The sequence below is a fragment of the Coenobita brevimanus genome, chromosome 107, assembly GCF_032717465.1.
Source record: "Coenobita brevimanus isolate Jiangsu-jjx chromosome 107, ASM3271746v2, whole genome shotgun sequence".
Lineage (NCBI taxonomy): Eukaryota > Metazoa > Arthropoda > Malacostraca > Decapoda > Coenobitidae > Coenobita > Coenobita brevimanus.
This window is the reverse complement of record NC_137060.1, coordinates 88,469-105,876: the sequence shown is the minus strand read 5'-3', so window position 1 is coordinate 105,876 and position 17,408 is coordinate 88,469. Positions and strand designations below refer to the sequence as shown.

The following is a 17,408-nucleotide window of genomic DNA, read 5'->3' as shown; positions in this document are numbered from 1 at the left end:
GCATAATAAAAATCAACACCCAATTTCTTTTTTCGTGCAGCCGTGAAAATGTATTGTCCAGCTCGGAATGTGGCGCCTGTGCAGAGTGGATTATTATTATTATTATTTTTTTTGTCACTTTGGCCAACTGAGTTACGTTTTCATAAGGGAAAAATAATGAACAATAAATTATGGAGCTGACAAAATTGGTCAATTTGCCTGGATTGGGCAGATGGACGGGGTGTGATGGCTTTTGGCTGTACGGCTCCAAACTGTTACATCCGACAGTTTGAGTTTCGACTTTACGGCCCTGCGGGGTTATTGGCAGTATAGTTGACTGAAAACAATTGGTACTGTACCTGCCTCCGAGCGATGACAGTTGCGGCGGTGAGCGCTAAAACTGCTTGAAAGACAGGCAGTTTTGAGTTTTTGTTTTTGTGTCTCGAGGCTTCACCAGCATGGTTCGAAGCCCTTCGTCTGTACCAGGTGACTGACGGGCGGCAAGTTGGTGGGTGTTGGCCCTGGGTGAGGTGAGGTGAGGCGGAGAAGAGATGGGAAGGGGGAGGAGAAATGGGGGGGGATGAGGAGGGGCAATGGAAGGAGAAAGGAGGAAGATCTGATTGAAAAGAGAGAGAAAAAGTGAGAGAGAGAGGTTAGAAGGGGAAATTAGAAAGGAGAGGGAGAACTTGTAAGTGAGAGGAAAAACAAGGGGGGGCGGGGAGGGTCGGGAAATGAGAGGGGTCGGAGGGAGAGAAAAGACCTGTGATGGGGAGATGACAGGAGGGAGTCAAAAGGAGGATAATGGGATAGATGTTGGAGGAAAGGGGAGTCAGGAGAGGAAAGGGGGGGTCAGGATAGGGAGGGGAAGATCATGAGTAAGAGGGGAGGGGAGAGTGGGAAAGTGGAAGATGGGCTCGGAGGGGGAGGCGGGTGAAGAGGGACTTATGGATAGACTGACGAGTGACTGTGTAGTGGGTGTTAGGACTAAGTGGATGAGGTAGGGGGAGGGGGAATGGTGTTTGGTGGGAGTTAGAAAAGGTAGAGACGCAAGGGGAGGGAGAGATTGTAAGGGGGAAGATAAGAGGGGAAAGGGTTTAGGAGTGATTTAGGGGGCTGAAAAAGGGAGAAAAAGAGGGAGAGAGGGTGACGGGGAAGGGTAGAATAAGGTAGGGTTAATACATGATGCTGTGGGATAATCTTAGGGGGGACAGTGACAGGAGTGAGTTGTAGAGGGAGGGAAATGAGGGAACAGAGTGTCATTCAGGACTGGTGTGATGGTTATAGCAAAGGTGTTTCTTTGACATGATGAAGGGGTTTGTGAAAGATCAGTTGACACCCTTGGGTTGTATTTTAAGTGCCTTTGAAGATTTAGTAACACATCTTCCTTAGCGATTTATTCATCGCATTACATCTCAGTATCCCGCTGTATGTTATCGATGCAAAATACCTCGATATCAAGACGACCTAAATACCATACGGGAGAATATTATGATGCAGCAGCAACAGAGATCGCTAAGGAATAGTACGGCAGTAGTAGTTAAAACCCCAGGCTCATCTGATTGTGACCCCAGTGGACTGCAGGCTGAAGTTGCCGTCCATCTGAAGTCCGCCATCCTCCTTTCAGGGGATACTAAGGGAACGGAGGGACGTTTGTATAACCAGGCAGTTGAGCGACCTGGTTATATGGGTGCAACTACATGAAGGCTTCCCTCTCCAGCACCATAAGACTTTACAAAATTAGGCACAAGAGAATATTACTGATGCAGCAGCAACACAAATCACTAAGGAGATGGTACAGACCCTACTATGCAACTTAGAATACGTCACTTAACCCTTCACTGGTGTTGGGGAGGGACGCCTTCATGTGGTGGCACCGATATAACCAGGCGGCAGAACTTCATGGCTATACTAACGTCCCTCAACTACTCCCCTGTCCCCCAGAAGGAAGATGGTGGGCTGCAAAAGAAAGACCGCATCATTCTGCAGTCCACCGGGTTCACTTTTCACATGACCCTGGGGCTACAGCTACAAGTATTACCGCTAACTGTTCACTACGAGTACATCATATTTTATTCCTAATACCTCCCCACAATATTATGTAGCTTAGGGCACACTTGTCAGGCTGAAGGATATAAATACAGCCTTTATTAACCTCGTCACTACTGCAGGTCCAGCCATACGTGAATGTAATGGTTTGCTGGTTGCCTAATTAAAAAAAAAAAGTAATCATTCGTGAAAGGGTTAATGAAATTCCACCTCCATACTGTTCCCAGCCACAACATGGGATAGATCTCGCGTCCTTTGGGTCAGCAGTCCACCACCGTACCACTTGATGAGGGTATAGAAATGCCTAAGTGGTATCAGGGGTGGGGGTCATATCACAAACATCCCTTAATGCCTTGAATCCAATAACTGAGCCGCCTAGCCCTGGTCCCTTACGTTCCTGGTGAGACAGTAAGGGTGTATCCATCCATCCGTCATCTAATCTATTCCTTTTTTACCCGATGAGGAGCGTAGTAGCCCGGGGCTAGGCTACTCAGTCCCGACATTTAAGGCGACGATGACCAGCCTCGCTAATCCCTGAGTAGCATTATGTGAACAATAAACTCCAACCTTCCCTCGGATATAAACCCTTACAGCGCCTTAACCCACTAATCCACCAGGCTTCATTTGGTTATATAGTTACCACACATCGTAGTAATAGGTTTCATGGTTTCCGAGAAACCACTAAAATGGATTGCTACTCAGTGTAGAATCACTCGGCAACAACACTACATCAGGTGAGTGGATGGTGGGCACCCCTACCTACCTACCCTTCCTTCTTCTCCACCCTACCCCTTCCTTTCTCTTCCATCCACTTCACTTTTCCCTCACTGTTCATTCATCTTACATTCCTCCCGCCTGCACTTCTTTCCCCTCTTTTTTTCTCCTCTCCTCTCCTTTCATTTTTTCTCCTCTTCCTTCCTCTCTTTCGCGACTCTTGTTACTATACTCTTCCCTCCTCTCCTCCCCTCCCCTCCCCAGCGCTGCCCTGCTGTGAGCTTATACAGTACCTCGCCACCTAACTATTTCATGGCCATGCAGTATGCAGATTGGATTCATCAGTGCAGTGCATAGGATACCAGTGATGGACAACACTGGTTGGAGAGAGAGAGAGAGAGAGAGAGAGAGAGAGAGAGAGAGAGAGAGAGAGAGAGAGAGAGAGAGTTGTCATTTTGCTAAATCTTAATCTTTCCCCAGATTACACCACACAGACGTCGAATGTATAATGTAGGTCGCTATTTCAAGTGTAGTCAGCGGTAAGGAATCGAGAGGCAGGACTGTAAGCCATCCTCCTCCTCTCCTTTCCAGAGTATTTTGGTCACACTAAACCCCAGTTACTGTACAACGTGTGTTCACACCAAGACAGAGAGCAAAATACTAGAGTTGTACCCATCATGAGAAGTTAATAACTTTCAGCATTAACCCTCTTATGAACGGGACAGTTTTAATAATTTATTCCAGCTGATGCCAGTGATAAGCCAAATGGTTTCCTGTAAGCCAGGAAACCATTTACAACGGTGGGTGGTAACCATATAACCAAACCATACGTGCTCCCTACGTGTCAACAAGTGGGTTGGTGGAGGGTTAGCGACCCTCCCCGTAAAACAAATAACTCACAGTCAATCGGCCACCCCGTACGGGATTAAGACGTCTGGCACTAGATAGATAGATAGATAGACGATGCCTGACGACATCAATATGGCAGGAGTAAGTCATAGGAGCCCGAGAGCGTTATAATAACAATCCTTGTATAGTCAGTAGGTATATAAACGTATCTTAAACCTTCTGTTTCTTCCTCCTTGCCAGAGTACGTTCGTCACGCGCCGTGCATGCGTCAGGTGAACCCCAAATACAACGTGTGTTCCGTCACCTACCACACCAAGACGGCGGGACTCAACCACATCAACGAAGCTGATGTCCACCTCACTGAGGTGGAGAAGAACAGGAATGTCATCATCCTGTGCTGGTGGGTTGTCTGACACTCAGTTTGGTTCAGCAGATTTGCTTCAACAATCGTATTTCCATGTTGATTCAGAAATGTGTTCCATTTTTATTATAATAATGAGTCAAAATTAGTCTGTTATCTGTTTTATACATTTTCTTTGTCTTGTACTGCGGTGGTGTGAGGTGTGGTTTGGTGGAAATGGTGTGTGTGGTATGGAGTAGTGTGGTGTGGTGTGGTGTAGAGCACTAGCTGTCGAGTGTGGAGAGGAATGCTGTAGTAGTGTGTGGTGTGGAGTATGTGGTGTGTGGTAGGATGAAAAAAAAATGTTATGGTGTGGAGTACTGGAAGTGGAGTGTGGAGTGGAATACTGTAGTAGTGTGTGGTGTGAAGTATGTGGTGTGTGACAGGGTGATAACAGTGTGGTGTGAAGTATTGTAATGGTGTGTGGAGTACTGTGGTAGTGGTTAATTGTGTGGTATGAAGTTTGTGGTGTGTGGTGTGTTACAGTGTGAGAAAAGTCTGTGTGCAAATGGCAGTGTAGCAGTATGAACGTGTGGCAGTGTGATGTGAGTGTGTGTGTGTGTGTGTGTGTGTGTGTGTGTGTGTGTGTGTGTGTGTGTGTGTGTGTGTGTGTGAGAGAGAGAGAGAGAGAGAGAGAGAGAGAGAGAGAGAGAGAGAGAGAGAGAGAGAGAGATACACTCCCAATAAACTCCCTACACTAACATTCTTTTCTCCCTGCCAGTTCGTTTCAAGAGTACCTGCAGTGTTCAGAACGCGTTGTGTACGAGACGTGTGGCAACGAAACAGCGCTCTTCACTAAGGAATTCCTGGACCGTATGGCTGGACCCATTGTACAGGTGTGTACTGACTGTGTGTGTGACTTACCTGATAAATGCACCCTACCTACTCTCTCTCTCTCTCTCTCTCTCTCTCTCTCTCTCTCTCTCGTGCCAATAGTCTGTTTAAAGTCTCGTGTCAAGTAGCCCCCCCCCCACCTTTATAAGTGTCAGTAGTCTGTATAAAGTTTCCTTTTTAAATATGACCCTGGTTTTCTGCCAGATATACCCCACCAACCTTCATTTTAGTGCCTATAGTGTGTTTAAAGTTAACTGCCAAGTAGCTACACTGTATTTATTTATGTATATATTTTTAGTGCCTATAGTGAATTTAAAGTTTTCTGCTAAATACGAGTCTGATCCTCTCTTTTATAAGTGTTTATGGTATAGATAAATTTTCCTGCCATATACCCCCTCACACTTTTTTTTTGTTTTTTGCCATTTGATTGCGTTGACCTATTTATTCTCGTATTCTTGCTATTTTTTTAAACGATTATATTCATCGTAGGAGAGTCCCTGTTAGTGAAGGGCATAATGAAGTGTGGATCTGATGTATCCAGTTCAGAAAAAAAATCTCAACCTGGGTAACAGTGTCAGGAGATAGCCAGCGTCAAGTAATTAATGTACGTGGATTGAAGGTGTTAATACCTATATAGGTGGGGAAAATAAGGTGATGATGATGATGATGATCGTGATGATGATTGTGATGATGATGATGATGATGATGATGATGATGATGATGATGTATTTATATGTATTAGTGTCTGATCCATCATACTCGGCGTGCAGTGGATAGTTTTCCCTCTTTCGTGCTTTCCTTTCCTGGTTTTCTGCACCTTACCTCGCCACAGCCTTAGGTGGCGCCAGCAGTGTGTCCAGGCATCTCCAAATGTAAGGATCTGGATTTTTTTACTTTTTTTCAGTGTGCTTTACAAGGATTGTTTTGCAGGATGCCAGCCTTGGTTCTCTCTCTCTCTCTCTCTCTCTCTCTCTCTCTCTCTCTCTCTTTTACCTCACCCCCCCAACACACACACAAATGTACATTCCCCTCACCACATTAAACTCAACTAAACTTTTAGGAAGTAGGCCAGAGTTGAGAGAGTCAGGGAGTTGTGCTCACCTTTTGAGAGCTTTGGCCTACGTCCGCTTTACATTTGATAAAGACAAAGTTAGGCAAGTTTGTGTGAGGCTGGTTGAGATGCTGGCTTCAGGAGGGAGAGAGAGAGAGAGAGAGAGAGAGAGAGAGAGAGAGAGAGAGAGAGAGAGAGAGAGAGAGAGAGAGAGAGAGAAATGTTTGTTGGTAGACAGAGGTGTGTAGAGGTGGGTGGGTGGGTTGTGAGGATAGATGTAGGGGTCTATTATACCCTTTGTTAGACAGAGGTGTGTAGAGGTGGGTGGGTGGGTTGTGAGGATAGATGTAGGGGTCTATTATACCCTTTGTTAGACAGAGGTGTGTAGAGGTGGGTGGGTGGGTTGTGAGGATAGATGTAGGGGTCTATTATACCCTTTGTTAGACAGAGGTGTGTAGAGATGGGTGGGTGGGTTGTGAGGATAGATGTAGGGGTCTATTATACCCTTTGTTAGACAGAGGTGTGTAGAGGTGGGTGGGTGGGTTTTGAGGATAGATGTAGGGGTCTATTATACCCTTTGTTAGACAGAGGTGTGTAGAGGTGGGTGGGTGGGTTGTCAGGATAGATGTAGGGGTCTATTATACCCTTTGTTAGACAGAGGTGTGTAGAGGTGGGTGGGTGGGTTGTGAGGATAGATGTAGGGGTCTATTATACCCTTTGTTAGACAGAGGTGTGTAGAGGTGGGTGGGTGGGTTGTGAGGATAGATGTAGGGGTCTATTATACCCTTTGTTAGACAGAGGTGTGTAGAGGTGGGTGGGTGGGTTGTGAGGATAGATGTAGGGGTCTATTATACCCTTTGTTAGACAGAGGTGTGTAGAGGTGGGTGGGTGGGTTGTGAGGATAGATGTAGGGGTCTATTATACCCTTTGTTAGACAGAGGTGTGTAGAGGTGGGTGGGTGGGTTGTCAGGATAGATGTAGGGGTCTATTATACCCTTTGTTAGACAGAGGTGTGTAGAGGTGGGTGGGTGGGTTGTGAGGATAGATGTAGGGGTCTATTATACCCTTTGTTAGACAGAGGTGTGTAGAGGTGGGTGGGTGGGTTGTGAGGATAGATGTAGGGGTCTATTATACCCTTTGTTAGACAGAGGTGGGTGGGTGGGTTTTGAGGATAGATGTAGGGGTCTATTATACCCTTTGTTAGACAGAGGTGTGTAGAGGTGGGTGGGTGGGTTGTGAGGATAGATGTAGGGGTCTATTATACCCTTTGTTAGACAGAGGTGTGTAGAGGTGGGTGGGTGGGTTGTGAGGATAGATGTAGGGGTCTATTATACCCTTTGTTAGACAGAGGTGTGTAGAGGTGGGTGGGTGGGTTGTCAGGATAGATGTAGGGGTCTGTTATACCCTTTGTTAGACAGAGGTGTGTAGAGGTGGGTGGGTGGGTTGTGAGGATAGATGTAGGGGTCTATTTCTTTGCTGGGTCAGATGGAGTCTTTACAGTGTGGTGTTTGTCAGTAGGACAAAACTTATATTCGTTTTACTGTAACTAGACCTAAATCTGCCATCTGTCCATCTTGAATGCTGAGTTGTAACGGTAGATTAATACAAAAACAGAGCACTAGTCACGAAAAAGTGTCATGGAATGGATGTAGAACCGTAGTACTCTCTTTTTTGGCACTGAGCTGAGCTACGTGAAATATGTGGAAAAAACGAGGAAAATCTGGGCCAAGTTAAGGTGAAAGAACTATAGTAGGACGCGCGTGTGTGTGTGTGTGTGTGTGTGTGTGTGTGTGTGTGTGTGTGTGTGTGTGTGTGTGGATTGGGGGAGTGGCCTGGATGTTACTCACTTACGATAGAACTGTAAACATTTTTTTTTTTTTTTACTTCATCCTCTCGTCTTTGTTTCATTTCCTTACCTCCCCTTCGCCCCCCCCCCTCTCTCTCTCTCTCTGGATATTGTCCCATACCGTCTCGTTGGAAATTCGGGTTAGGGTATTGATGATTAAATGATTTGTCTGATATGGTAGTGAAATAGAGTAGGCTGTGCATTGTATAGTCATTTAAAATTTAATAATGTCCAATCCTTATGCTGCCAAAGAATTGTAGTCGTGGCGCGCGACTCTGAGGTTTTTTATTATCGTGCCCTGGCAACCTACCTCTAAACAGTGCGTCTGATTTCGTGTGTAATATGAGACGCATGTGATTCGTGTGTAATATGTTCGTGTATAATAATATTCGTGTATAATATATTCGTGCATAATAATGTGATGTGTATAATATGATACGAAATCGGACGCACTTTTGAATGGTAGGGTGCCAGGGTACGATAATGACAACCTCAGAGTCGTGCGCCGCGACTATAGTACTGGAGTATGTTTTTTGTGTTGAGAAAGTGTGTAGTAATTTTATGATTACCTCTGGCGCTGACGAGGAGCCTACACGTGGTGGCGCTATGCACCCTGGTTGTAGCTAAGCAGCTGCGGCGTCCACCCGGGAGTCAAACCTCCTCATATTTCCCTGCACCTCGCCGTGTGAAGGACCCTAGTCCGACCCTGATGAGGCGCTGTCTGCCACACGGGGGCGCCGGATCCCTCTGTGGTGTATGTACTGTACTGTACCTGTAGGACAGCCCCACAGAATCAGTTGCTTGTCTGTGGTCGACAGGTTTGCTCGATCAGACAGACTGGTGTTAAGCAGCTGCAACATCAACGATAATCTGAAGTTAGTAGTAAACAATGATTAAAAATAAAAAACTTCCATGGAAACGTCTTATTGCATGTCTTATATAATGAGCTAAAACTTGCCAGTATATAATCATGTCTAAAATACCGTAATTAGGACTGAGCTAGGCTACTTCCTTCACCATCATTGCAGCTTTCATTGTTGCTGGGGTAATTGGCCTTAATGACACTAATAACTGTTGTGTTTTCTCCTGCCATGCCACCCCTTAGGACAGCAAGGTAAGAGACACAACACTATGCTGTGCCCCACACTGCCCCAAGATCAGAATCATAAATATCCCATTCAGTCCCATGACGTCTTTTCTGTATTATTGTTGCTGTCTCCAGACGATTTTATTTAGGTTAGAAGAGTTTCAAAAGTTTCCCGTAAGTTTAATAAAATCGTCTGGAGATAGCAAGAATATACTGATTATAAATCATCTGATTGAATGGAATATAGGCGAGACTGTTTCATTCTGGTAACTTAGCCATGTATATGTATCGTTAAAGAAGGCGACATACAATGAGGTCTTACTGTGGCTAGGCTCTAGATGTGTTATTCTGTGTTGCAGGATCTTTGTCCAGATTTTACGTATTCATTGCACACATGCCCCAGAGAGCTTTACACCACCACCACCACCACCACCACCCAGACCAGCCCTTACCAACACCACAGAAGAAGACTCAATTCCAGTGCAAACAGTGAGATGACAAGCACGAGTTTGGAGGAGAGAGGAGGTATAGATTCTAACAAGGAGGAATCTGTGGGTGGGGGTCTTAAATTTTCCTCACCAGTCAGTGCCAGAAGCAGAAGAGTTTGGTCTGGTTGGGACCCAAGCAGCCCACCACTCAGTGCGGGAACTTTAACTCAAGAGACGGCTGTGGGACTCGACACTCCACCGCCTGAGTCTTCACAAACACGCCAAGAAATTGTTACACTGACATTCCCCCCGAGAGTGCTGCATAATAGTACAGTGACTAACTCCACAGATGGTAGTGACTCAAGTGAAGTTGTAGTGAAGCTCAGCTCATCATCGGTACAGTTGTATGGTGTCCAAAGCTTAATAACCAACACTAACCCTGATCTGTTCAAAGCACGTTCACTGCATGTAAGAAATGAAACATCACCCAGTGCATATATGGAAACTATAGTTCATCCGTCAGTGAATTATTCTGACTCTTTAGCAATAGAGCACGAGCATGAAGGCCATGAACAACACTATGTAAGTAGATTGTCTCACAGAATATCACAGACTGTGAATAGAAATATGCCATCAGCATCAAACAGGAAATTTAGCCAGTCCTTATCACATACAAGCTCTCTGCCTTCTATTTACCCTTCTACTACTGCATCATTATCCAAAAACAACTACAGACCAGTTTCTGTTAATCCCCCACACCATAGAAACGGACCATCATTTAACAGGACAGGATACATGCGAGGTGGACCAAGGTTCTCCCATCGTCGAAAAAGTTCCCATTGCAGCATTTTATCCAGGAATGCAACAGAGGATGTGGCTTCTGTTTTGCCATCTCCCCCAACACACCCAGCAGCACCCACTCACTGTCCCTCACACTCACCAAACGTTAGACACCGACCGAGGTTCAGACACTCCAGAAGACGCTTTAGAAGACCACATGATCAGGGAGCACCAGCATCACGCCACACACCACCATATAAGAATAATAGAACACTTTCAGTGTTATCGTTAAATAAAACTGAGCCTGGCACCACCAGTGGCAGTGAAAGACGTATATATAGAATAGGTCCAAGGAGAAGACGGCCATACAGAAGGCGACCATCCATCGGCAGTCGTGACTCAGGTATGACACCACCACAGCAAGCACGTCCATTTGGTCAACAATATCGTGGGTATACTTCAGAGAAACATTTTTACTCTGAGTCCACAACAGGAGTGCCCCAGATTTCAGATTACCTCACTGAAGGATCATCTGATGATCAACCAACGTTCACAGAAACAGATTGGCAAGTCATACAGCCACCCACCACAGAAGTCCCTGTCATGGCAAAAGAATCAGGTTTACCAGAGGTGCAAAAGTCGAGGCGTGTAGGTAGGGTTGGCACGTCTAATAATCATCATGGTACCCGACAACATTGGACACGACGAAGAACTCTGAGGAACAAGAGACTCTTTGGTGTGACGAGGAGAGGTGACGTTTTGGGCAGGAGACCCATTCACAGGAACAGGCTCAGGGGCAGAGGCCAAGGCCACAAACTTTCTAAGGACAGTGTAGCAAGACGAGCGTCTGTGATTACCTGGAATGGCAGATCTTCGCCTGTAGGCACCGCTATAACACCACTAAATGGTACTACTCTGAACAACAATGCTTCACAAGCTAATTTACATGTAAGTAACCATACAGTGCTTCTCTACAGTAAGCATTTATCCTCTGTTAATGAAGATAAAGAAACTCAGCTTGAAACTTCCGTCAAAGATATCAGTACTACTCCACATGCAGGTGCTGATTTAGATAAACGTCAAGTGAATAGGAATACAACGAAGGTCATCCATGTCAGTGAAAGAAATTATGGTATTTTTCAGTATCCAGTCCCAACTGACAGGTTAGTAGATGACCAGCAAGAGCTAATGAAATGGAAGAATTCTTCTGCATTAGTTGATTTTGCTACAGATGAACAGTATACTAAGCAACATACTGTGATGGAAAGCAGCGGAGATAACCTGACTGGTACTGCAGAAACAAATCCAAGGCACATTCACGAAGAAGAAAATCGAAATCACAGAACCAGTTTAGGAATTTCAAGGGACAGCATCACACCTGCACCAGTGGACATGGTCAACTTGTGGCTGCGGAGGCGGCTGCAGGAGGAGGTGATGGAGGCAATGTTTCCCCCTCCAACACCCGTCCCTAACACCGTCAACCACTGGCAACACCTGGATGATGCCGGCCTTTCTGTTACCCATGTCCCAGTGGTGGTGGATATTTTGGAAACTGATTTTCTTCCTCTGATTGATCCCAAAACCGATATTAAAAAAGAGCAGCTATCTAGTCAGACAGTGGAAAGTGGTATTGCAATAACTGGAAATCATGTTCCCACAGTTGAAGTTGAGAAATCCGAGTTGCCGACAAGTGATGAAACTTTGAATTTAAACAGGATGGCGCTGGAAACCTCTCAAAATAAAGATAATGTATCGTCGTCGACTGTTGCTAATAATACTCCCTCACATGCTCACGAAGTTTCATCAACAGAAGTACAGACTAGTTTACAGACATACAGTAATGGCAGTCGGAACGTTTCATCTAATCGTGTGAGCGAGCCAGGAATAACTCCAGAGATTCCTGCTTATACCAGCCAGACTGATATGACTGAGGATCTTAAGTCCAAAAGTGCAGTACAAGAAAACAGGAAAAATTTTGCCCAAGGAAAGATGCAAAATGACTCTAGCAAATCAGTACACACCCGCAGGATATTAAAGAATATTACCTTTCCTCAAGAGGCAAAGCATTCATCAAACAGCAATGAGTTTAGAGAAGCTGCAGAACAACTGCAGGAAGTGAAAGATGATAACGATTCTATCCAAACCACGAGAGTTTTAGCTGGAAATCCCAAACCAAAGATGGAAGTGGAATCCAGCAGTGGTTGTTCCAGATTAGATTTCATTTCACATATTGGACTTGTTACCACGGTTTTAGCCATGCCAGTACTGACATTCTTTATATGATAAAGTGACTTACTTTGAACATAAATACAGATTGAATTTTGTGATCATATTTACTGGAATACTGTTAACAAAATAACCAGCCTGGGAAGAACATGAGTTCCAGTATGATATGAATTTTCAGTTTTTCCTTTTTCTCTGTTTCCCAGCTTTGAAACTACTGATGAGATTAAGACAAATGTTCTCTTGTCTTCGCTTTATATTGACCCAGGTCCCATGGGAGCAAGAGTCTCCTCCACACAACGCCTTGCTGGAACTGACGAATCCCATAGCACGTCAGTTCTAGTGTAAGAACAAACCACTAAGCATAATTCGAGCCCCAGGAGAACCTGAGACTCGATGGGCATTACCTGGACAGTAATTGAACCTGTGGAGCGTGTTTGCAAACAGGTTCAGGCTCTGGAAACTGCCTGGAGAGAAGTTCAGATTCTGGAGACTCTGGAAAGAGTTTCAGGCTCTTGAAACTGTGTGGAGAGAAGCTTAGACTCTTGAAACGTTAAGAAAGATGTTAAGGCTCTGGAAGCTTTGTGCCTAAAATTAGAAGCTTTAGAAACTGTTTGGAGAGATGCTGAGGCTCCGGAAGCCGTCTGGAGAGATGTTGAGGCTCTGGAAGCTGTCTGGAGAGATGTTGAGGCTCTGGAAGCTGTCTGGAGAGATGTTGAGGCTCTGGAAGCTGTCTGGAGAGATGTCGAGGCTCTGGAAGCTGTCTGGAGAGGTGTTGATGTTCTGGAGGTTGCCTGGAGAACACCTGAGACTCTAGACACACCTTGAGAGAAGTTGAAATTGTAGCGGCACTACCTGGAGAGAGAGAACTACTGCTGCTGAGGTAAACTTTGTCTGGTCCTCCCCTACAACCCAGTAAATTACCGTTGCTGCTACTTCTGCTACTGCCACTACTACTACTGCAATTACTACTACTGCATCTGCTACTACCACTGCTGCTGGTCCACAAATAACGGCATTGCTTCTTTCTGCCTTCTTGCCTTCGTCCATGTCCTTGCCTTGGTCCGTGTCCTTGCCTTGGCCTATGTCCCTGCCTTTGTCCATGTCCCTTCCTTGGTCATGTCCTTGTCTCAGGCCATATCCTGCCACGGCCTATCCCTCTGCCTTGCTCCCTAGTGGCCTTACTAATAATCAGAGTGCCGTTTCATACTGTGCTGCTGCCTTATTCAGTCGCAGTGAGTCTGGTGGCTTACTGGGTACCAAAGTGCTGATGGCAGTGGTCTGGTGCCTTGATGTGGCTGACCACATCATCAGTATACAGCACGATTGCGGACATAAATACCGATATATTTCATAACGATATGGTGAGTGATGACTTCTCAAATCCAGTTTGCGGCCTTTTGAACCCAGCAGAATATTCAAAATGTAAGATATTCACAACTGCGGTTATTCATGGAGTAAGGCTGAACCCGCCATAATCGATATATATGTAGGTTAGACATGGGATATTTTTTTTATCCCCGGCACCTTGGGAGTTCCTCCAGGGAGCATCGCCATAATAATGATAACAGGCGCTCCATGGAGGAACCACCAAGGCGCCATGTGTCCAAAGTTCATTACTCTGGCCTCCATTTTCTCGGTATTGATTTTGGTGTGTTTGGCGTTACTCCTTGGAGCTCCTTAATTACTGCTTAGCCAAAAAAAGTGAAGTGATATTCCTGACCTAAGTTGTACATACTGAAAAGGGAACATAGGGCATTGTAATTACCCCATCAGCCGTAGTATGTCTTTTCTTATGCTATATCCTGACAATTATATTCAGCTTAGGAGAGAGTTTTGGAACTGGAAGGGTTAGATACAGCCTTCATTAACCCCCTCACAGCCAGAGGTCCTTCCTAAGTTGAATTTAATAATTTGGTGGTACTTGATTAAAATGAAAAATACTTTGTTATTGAATGTGTAACCGTGAAGTGAGAGGTGAATCTGCATGTCACTAAACCGTATCTTCATTGGCCTAGGTGTCGTACCTGCTATTCCTCAGCGACTCATGTGAGTACACCATAACCGTCTGGTATTAGAACAAAAGGTGTCCTAATATTGAACCGTATCTAGTACACGGATAGGGAATGTCTGTTACCTTCCTTCCTGACGCATCATGCAAAGAAAACGTGTGTGAGCTGAGGAACCAGCAGAGGGCAGTGAATTTTACAAATAGTCGAATATTTGGCGAACACATGTCCTTAGCTGTACATTTGGGGGGGCCAACATCAGATGGTTTTACTGATCTTAGAGACACCAGCCCGGCCATAAAAGGTTTAATTAAAGTAACGTTTTTGCCAAGAACTGAGAATGTTTCCATTTATTGCAGGTGACAGCAATTTCATTCATCTTAGGTAAATCCACTGGTCATTTTTTTTTTGTTACTGATGCAAACCATATTGGTATTAATAACCTGCAAAGGAATATTAACCCCTGAATATATAATGTAATATTTAAACGGATATTCTTTCAGTCTCCAGACTGTTTTATTCAACTTAGGAGAGGCTTTTTGATATAGCCTTTATAAACTCCGTTATGGTGCAGGGGTTTGCTAAGCTATAATATAACATCATGGTCAGGGTGGATGTGTTAACCCTGTGCAGGATGCACAGCCCTATGCATTCCACATCTGATATAACAACTTACTCGCAAATCCAGTGACGAACGAGAAAAACTTTTTGCCGGCATTTGGATCTTATACTTATCATTAAACTAAAACTTGGGGTGAAGAGTTAAGTTGGTGGTCTGTTGAAAATAAGTCGCCAAGGAAAAAATGCTACGAAGTCTTCCCCACCAAGGAAAATTTGTGTGATTGTGTTGGTGGTGCTGCCTCCGTGAAGACAAAACACTAACGGCATGACACCACAGCGAGGCACACCTGCATCTTCCCATGTCATGCATGATGTCATACTGTTGGGTAAAAATAGTGTGTCCAAATACAAAAAGATGTAACTGTGTATATATTCTTAAATCATCATTGCTTTCAGACTAACAGTAGGGGTCCAGGTGTCTCTGAATCTGTATTGACCTTGTATTTCAGTTTGTCGTGATATGTTTTTCCCTTAGTTTTACAATGTCATAGATGGTTTCTTGGTTTATTATTATTATTATTTTTTTGTCAGTCAGTATTTTAAATTGAATAAGTTATCACCTTTTACGTAAGTGTCAGCAATGATACACTGTCTCCCATTCACAGTACAATTACTCCATGAATTGGCTTTGCTTTTTCCGTCCGTACATTTTGACACATTGAAATGTTGAAAAATATTCTTCAGGAATTCATCATGCGTATGTATGCCTGATGTTTTTATTGATACAGTCTGACTACGGAACATTATATTATATAAACACGAAATGCAGCCTGCATTGTAACGTGTGTCCTGTAACACACACACACACACACACACACACACACACACACACACACACACACGTATAAAGTCAATTATCACTAGGGTAGAGAAACTTTTTGGAGACAGTGTATCCTTCTAAGCCGTAGTTGCTGTTGTCGCCAATCCTGCCACTGGCTGGAGCAGAGTTGTAATTACCTGTTCACAATGAGCCAACACCTTTTGTCCAGTGTTAATATGGTAATCTGAAACACTTCTACACTGCATGATGCACAGGTATCCCCTTGAATCCTGTGACGTACTTTTGTGTTTTATTCTTGCTATTTCCTGATGATTTTATTCAGCTCTGTGGAGACCTGGTGTAGTGAAGGGTAAATGAAGGGTGTATCAAACTCATCCAGTTCGGGAACTCTGCAAAGCCTAATGAAATCTTGTGTTGTAGGAATAATAAGCAAACAATAAGTCATCAGAGTGAAGGGAATAATGATGACAGTAGTTACTCGTGCAGTTGGAAAAATCGTCACAGTACAAGCAACAGGTGTTTGTTCAGTGTGAATCCTGGCTACAGTTTCCCTCCAGCCAGAGTTAGAGGCAGTGGGTGACCTGATACTATGGCCTGTGTGCTTCAAACTTATATTGCAAATGGTAAATCAGGCCCCAGGTTTTGATGGTTCTTTGTGGAATGCCTGTGGTGGTTATTGGATGTGGCCAGCCTGCATCTCACAGAGCACAGTTACCGACAGTACAGGGAAACCATACACATTCCATCTTCATTATATGCCTTAGAAATTATCGTTCAAAATTAGAAGTTTTATAGTATTTTTCATTAAAGTTCTAAGTATATCTAACTGTGGTTCATGAATGTACATCGTTTTGATAATATAGGCTCCTATGGTGAAAAATATTACAGGATCATTAATTACCTTTGCCTAGATCAACACAACAGATAAATTGCTTTTTCCTGATCACATTGACTGACTGATCCGTGTTGCCAGGACCCTCTTGACCAACTGATGCTTTGCCTTCCAGTTCAAGTGCACCAAGTACGCCCCCGGGAGCCAGGTGTGTGAGGGTGCGGCTCTGGCCTCAGCGGTCCACACATCGCCATCACTACTGATCTTACTCCTTACGCTGATGCTCGGCCTCCTTAGCTTACGACACAGCTTTACCTTGACCTCGAGTGGCACTTCTGAAAGGACTTGAGCTCCGCCTTGATATCCCCCTAGCTTCATTATCAACGTAGACTTTTCCCCTTACGCTCGTAGGACTCCTTGAAGTCTCCCATGCCACCCTCAATGCAGACGTCCCTCCTCACTCTCCTGGGACTCCTTGATGTTCTCCTAGCTTCACTATCAATGCAGACTTTTCTCTCCACTCTCCTAGGACTCTTGAAGTCTCCCACCTCAGCCTCAGTGCAGATGTCCTAGTTTACCGTGATGGGACTCCTTGATGCCTCCCTCCTCATCCTCAACAGACGTCCCCTCTCACCCTTCTGAGATTCCTCCTTGATATCCCCCACATCACCTGCAGCAATTGTCCCACATGATCTTCTTGAGGTTCCTCCTTGACGCTTTTACCCTCAACACAACGTCCCATTTACCCTCACGCTTTTACCCTCAACACAACGTCCCATTTACCCTCACGCTTTTACCCTCGACACAACGTCCCATTTACCCTCACGCTTTTACCCTCAACACAACGTCCCATTTACCCTCACGCTTTTACCCTCAACACAACGTCCCATTTACCCTCACGCTTTTACCCTCAACACAACGTCCCATT

General features: G+C 44.7%; 1 protein-coding gene across 1 annotated transcript in view; it reads left to right on the top strand.

The window, feature by feature from the left end:
* The window catches only part of LOC145416636 (uncharacterized), a 43,025-nt gene extending 26,196 nt beyond the window's left edge, over positions 1-16,829 (top strand). Inside the window, exons 8-10 of the mRNA XM_080285571.1 lie at positions 3,829-3,988; positions 4,710-4,839; positions 16,662-16,829. Of these exons, the coding sequence (XP_080141697.1) occupies positions 3,829-3,988; positions 4,710-4,839; positions 16,662-16,829 (458 nt within the window). The remainder of the gene's footprint in view (positions 1-3,828; positions 3,989-4,709; positions 4,840-16,661) is intronic.
* Positions 16,830-17,408: the final 579 nt, after the last annotated feature.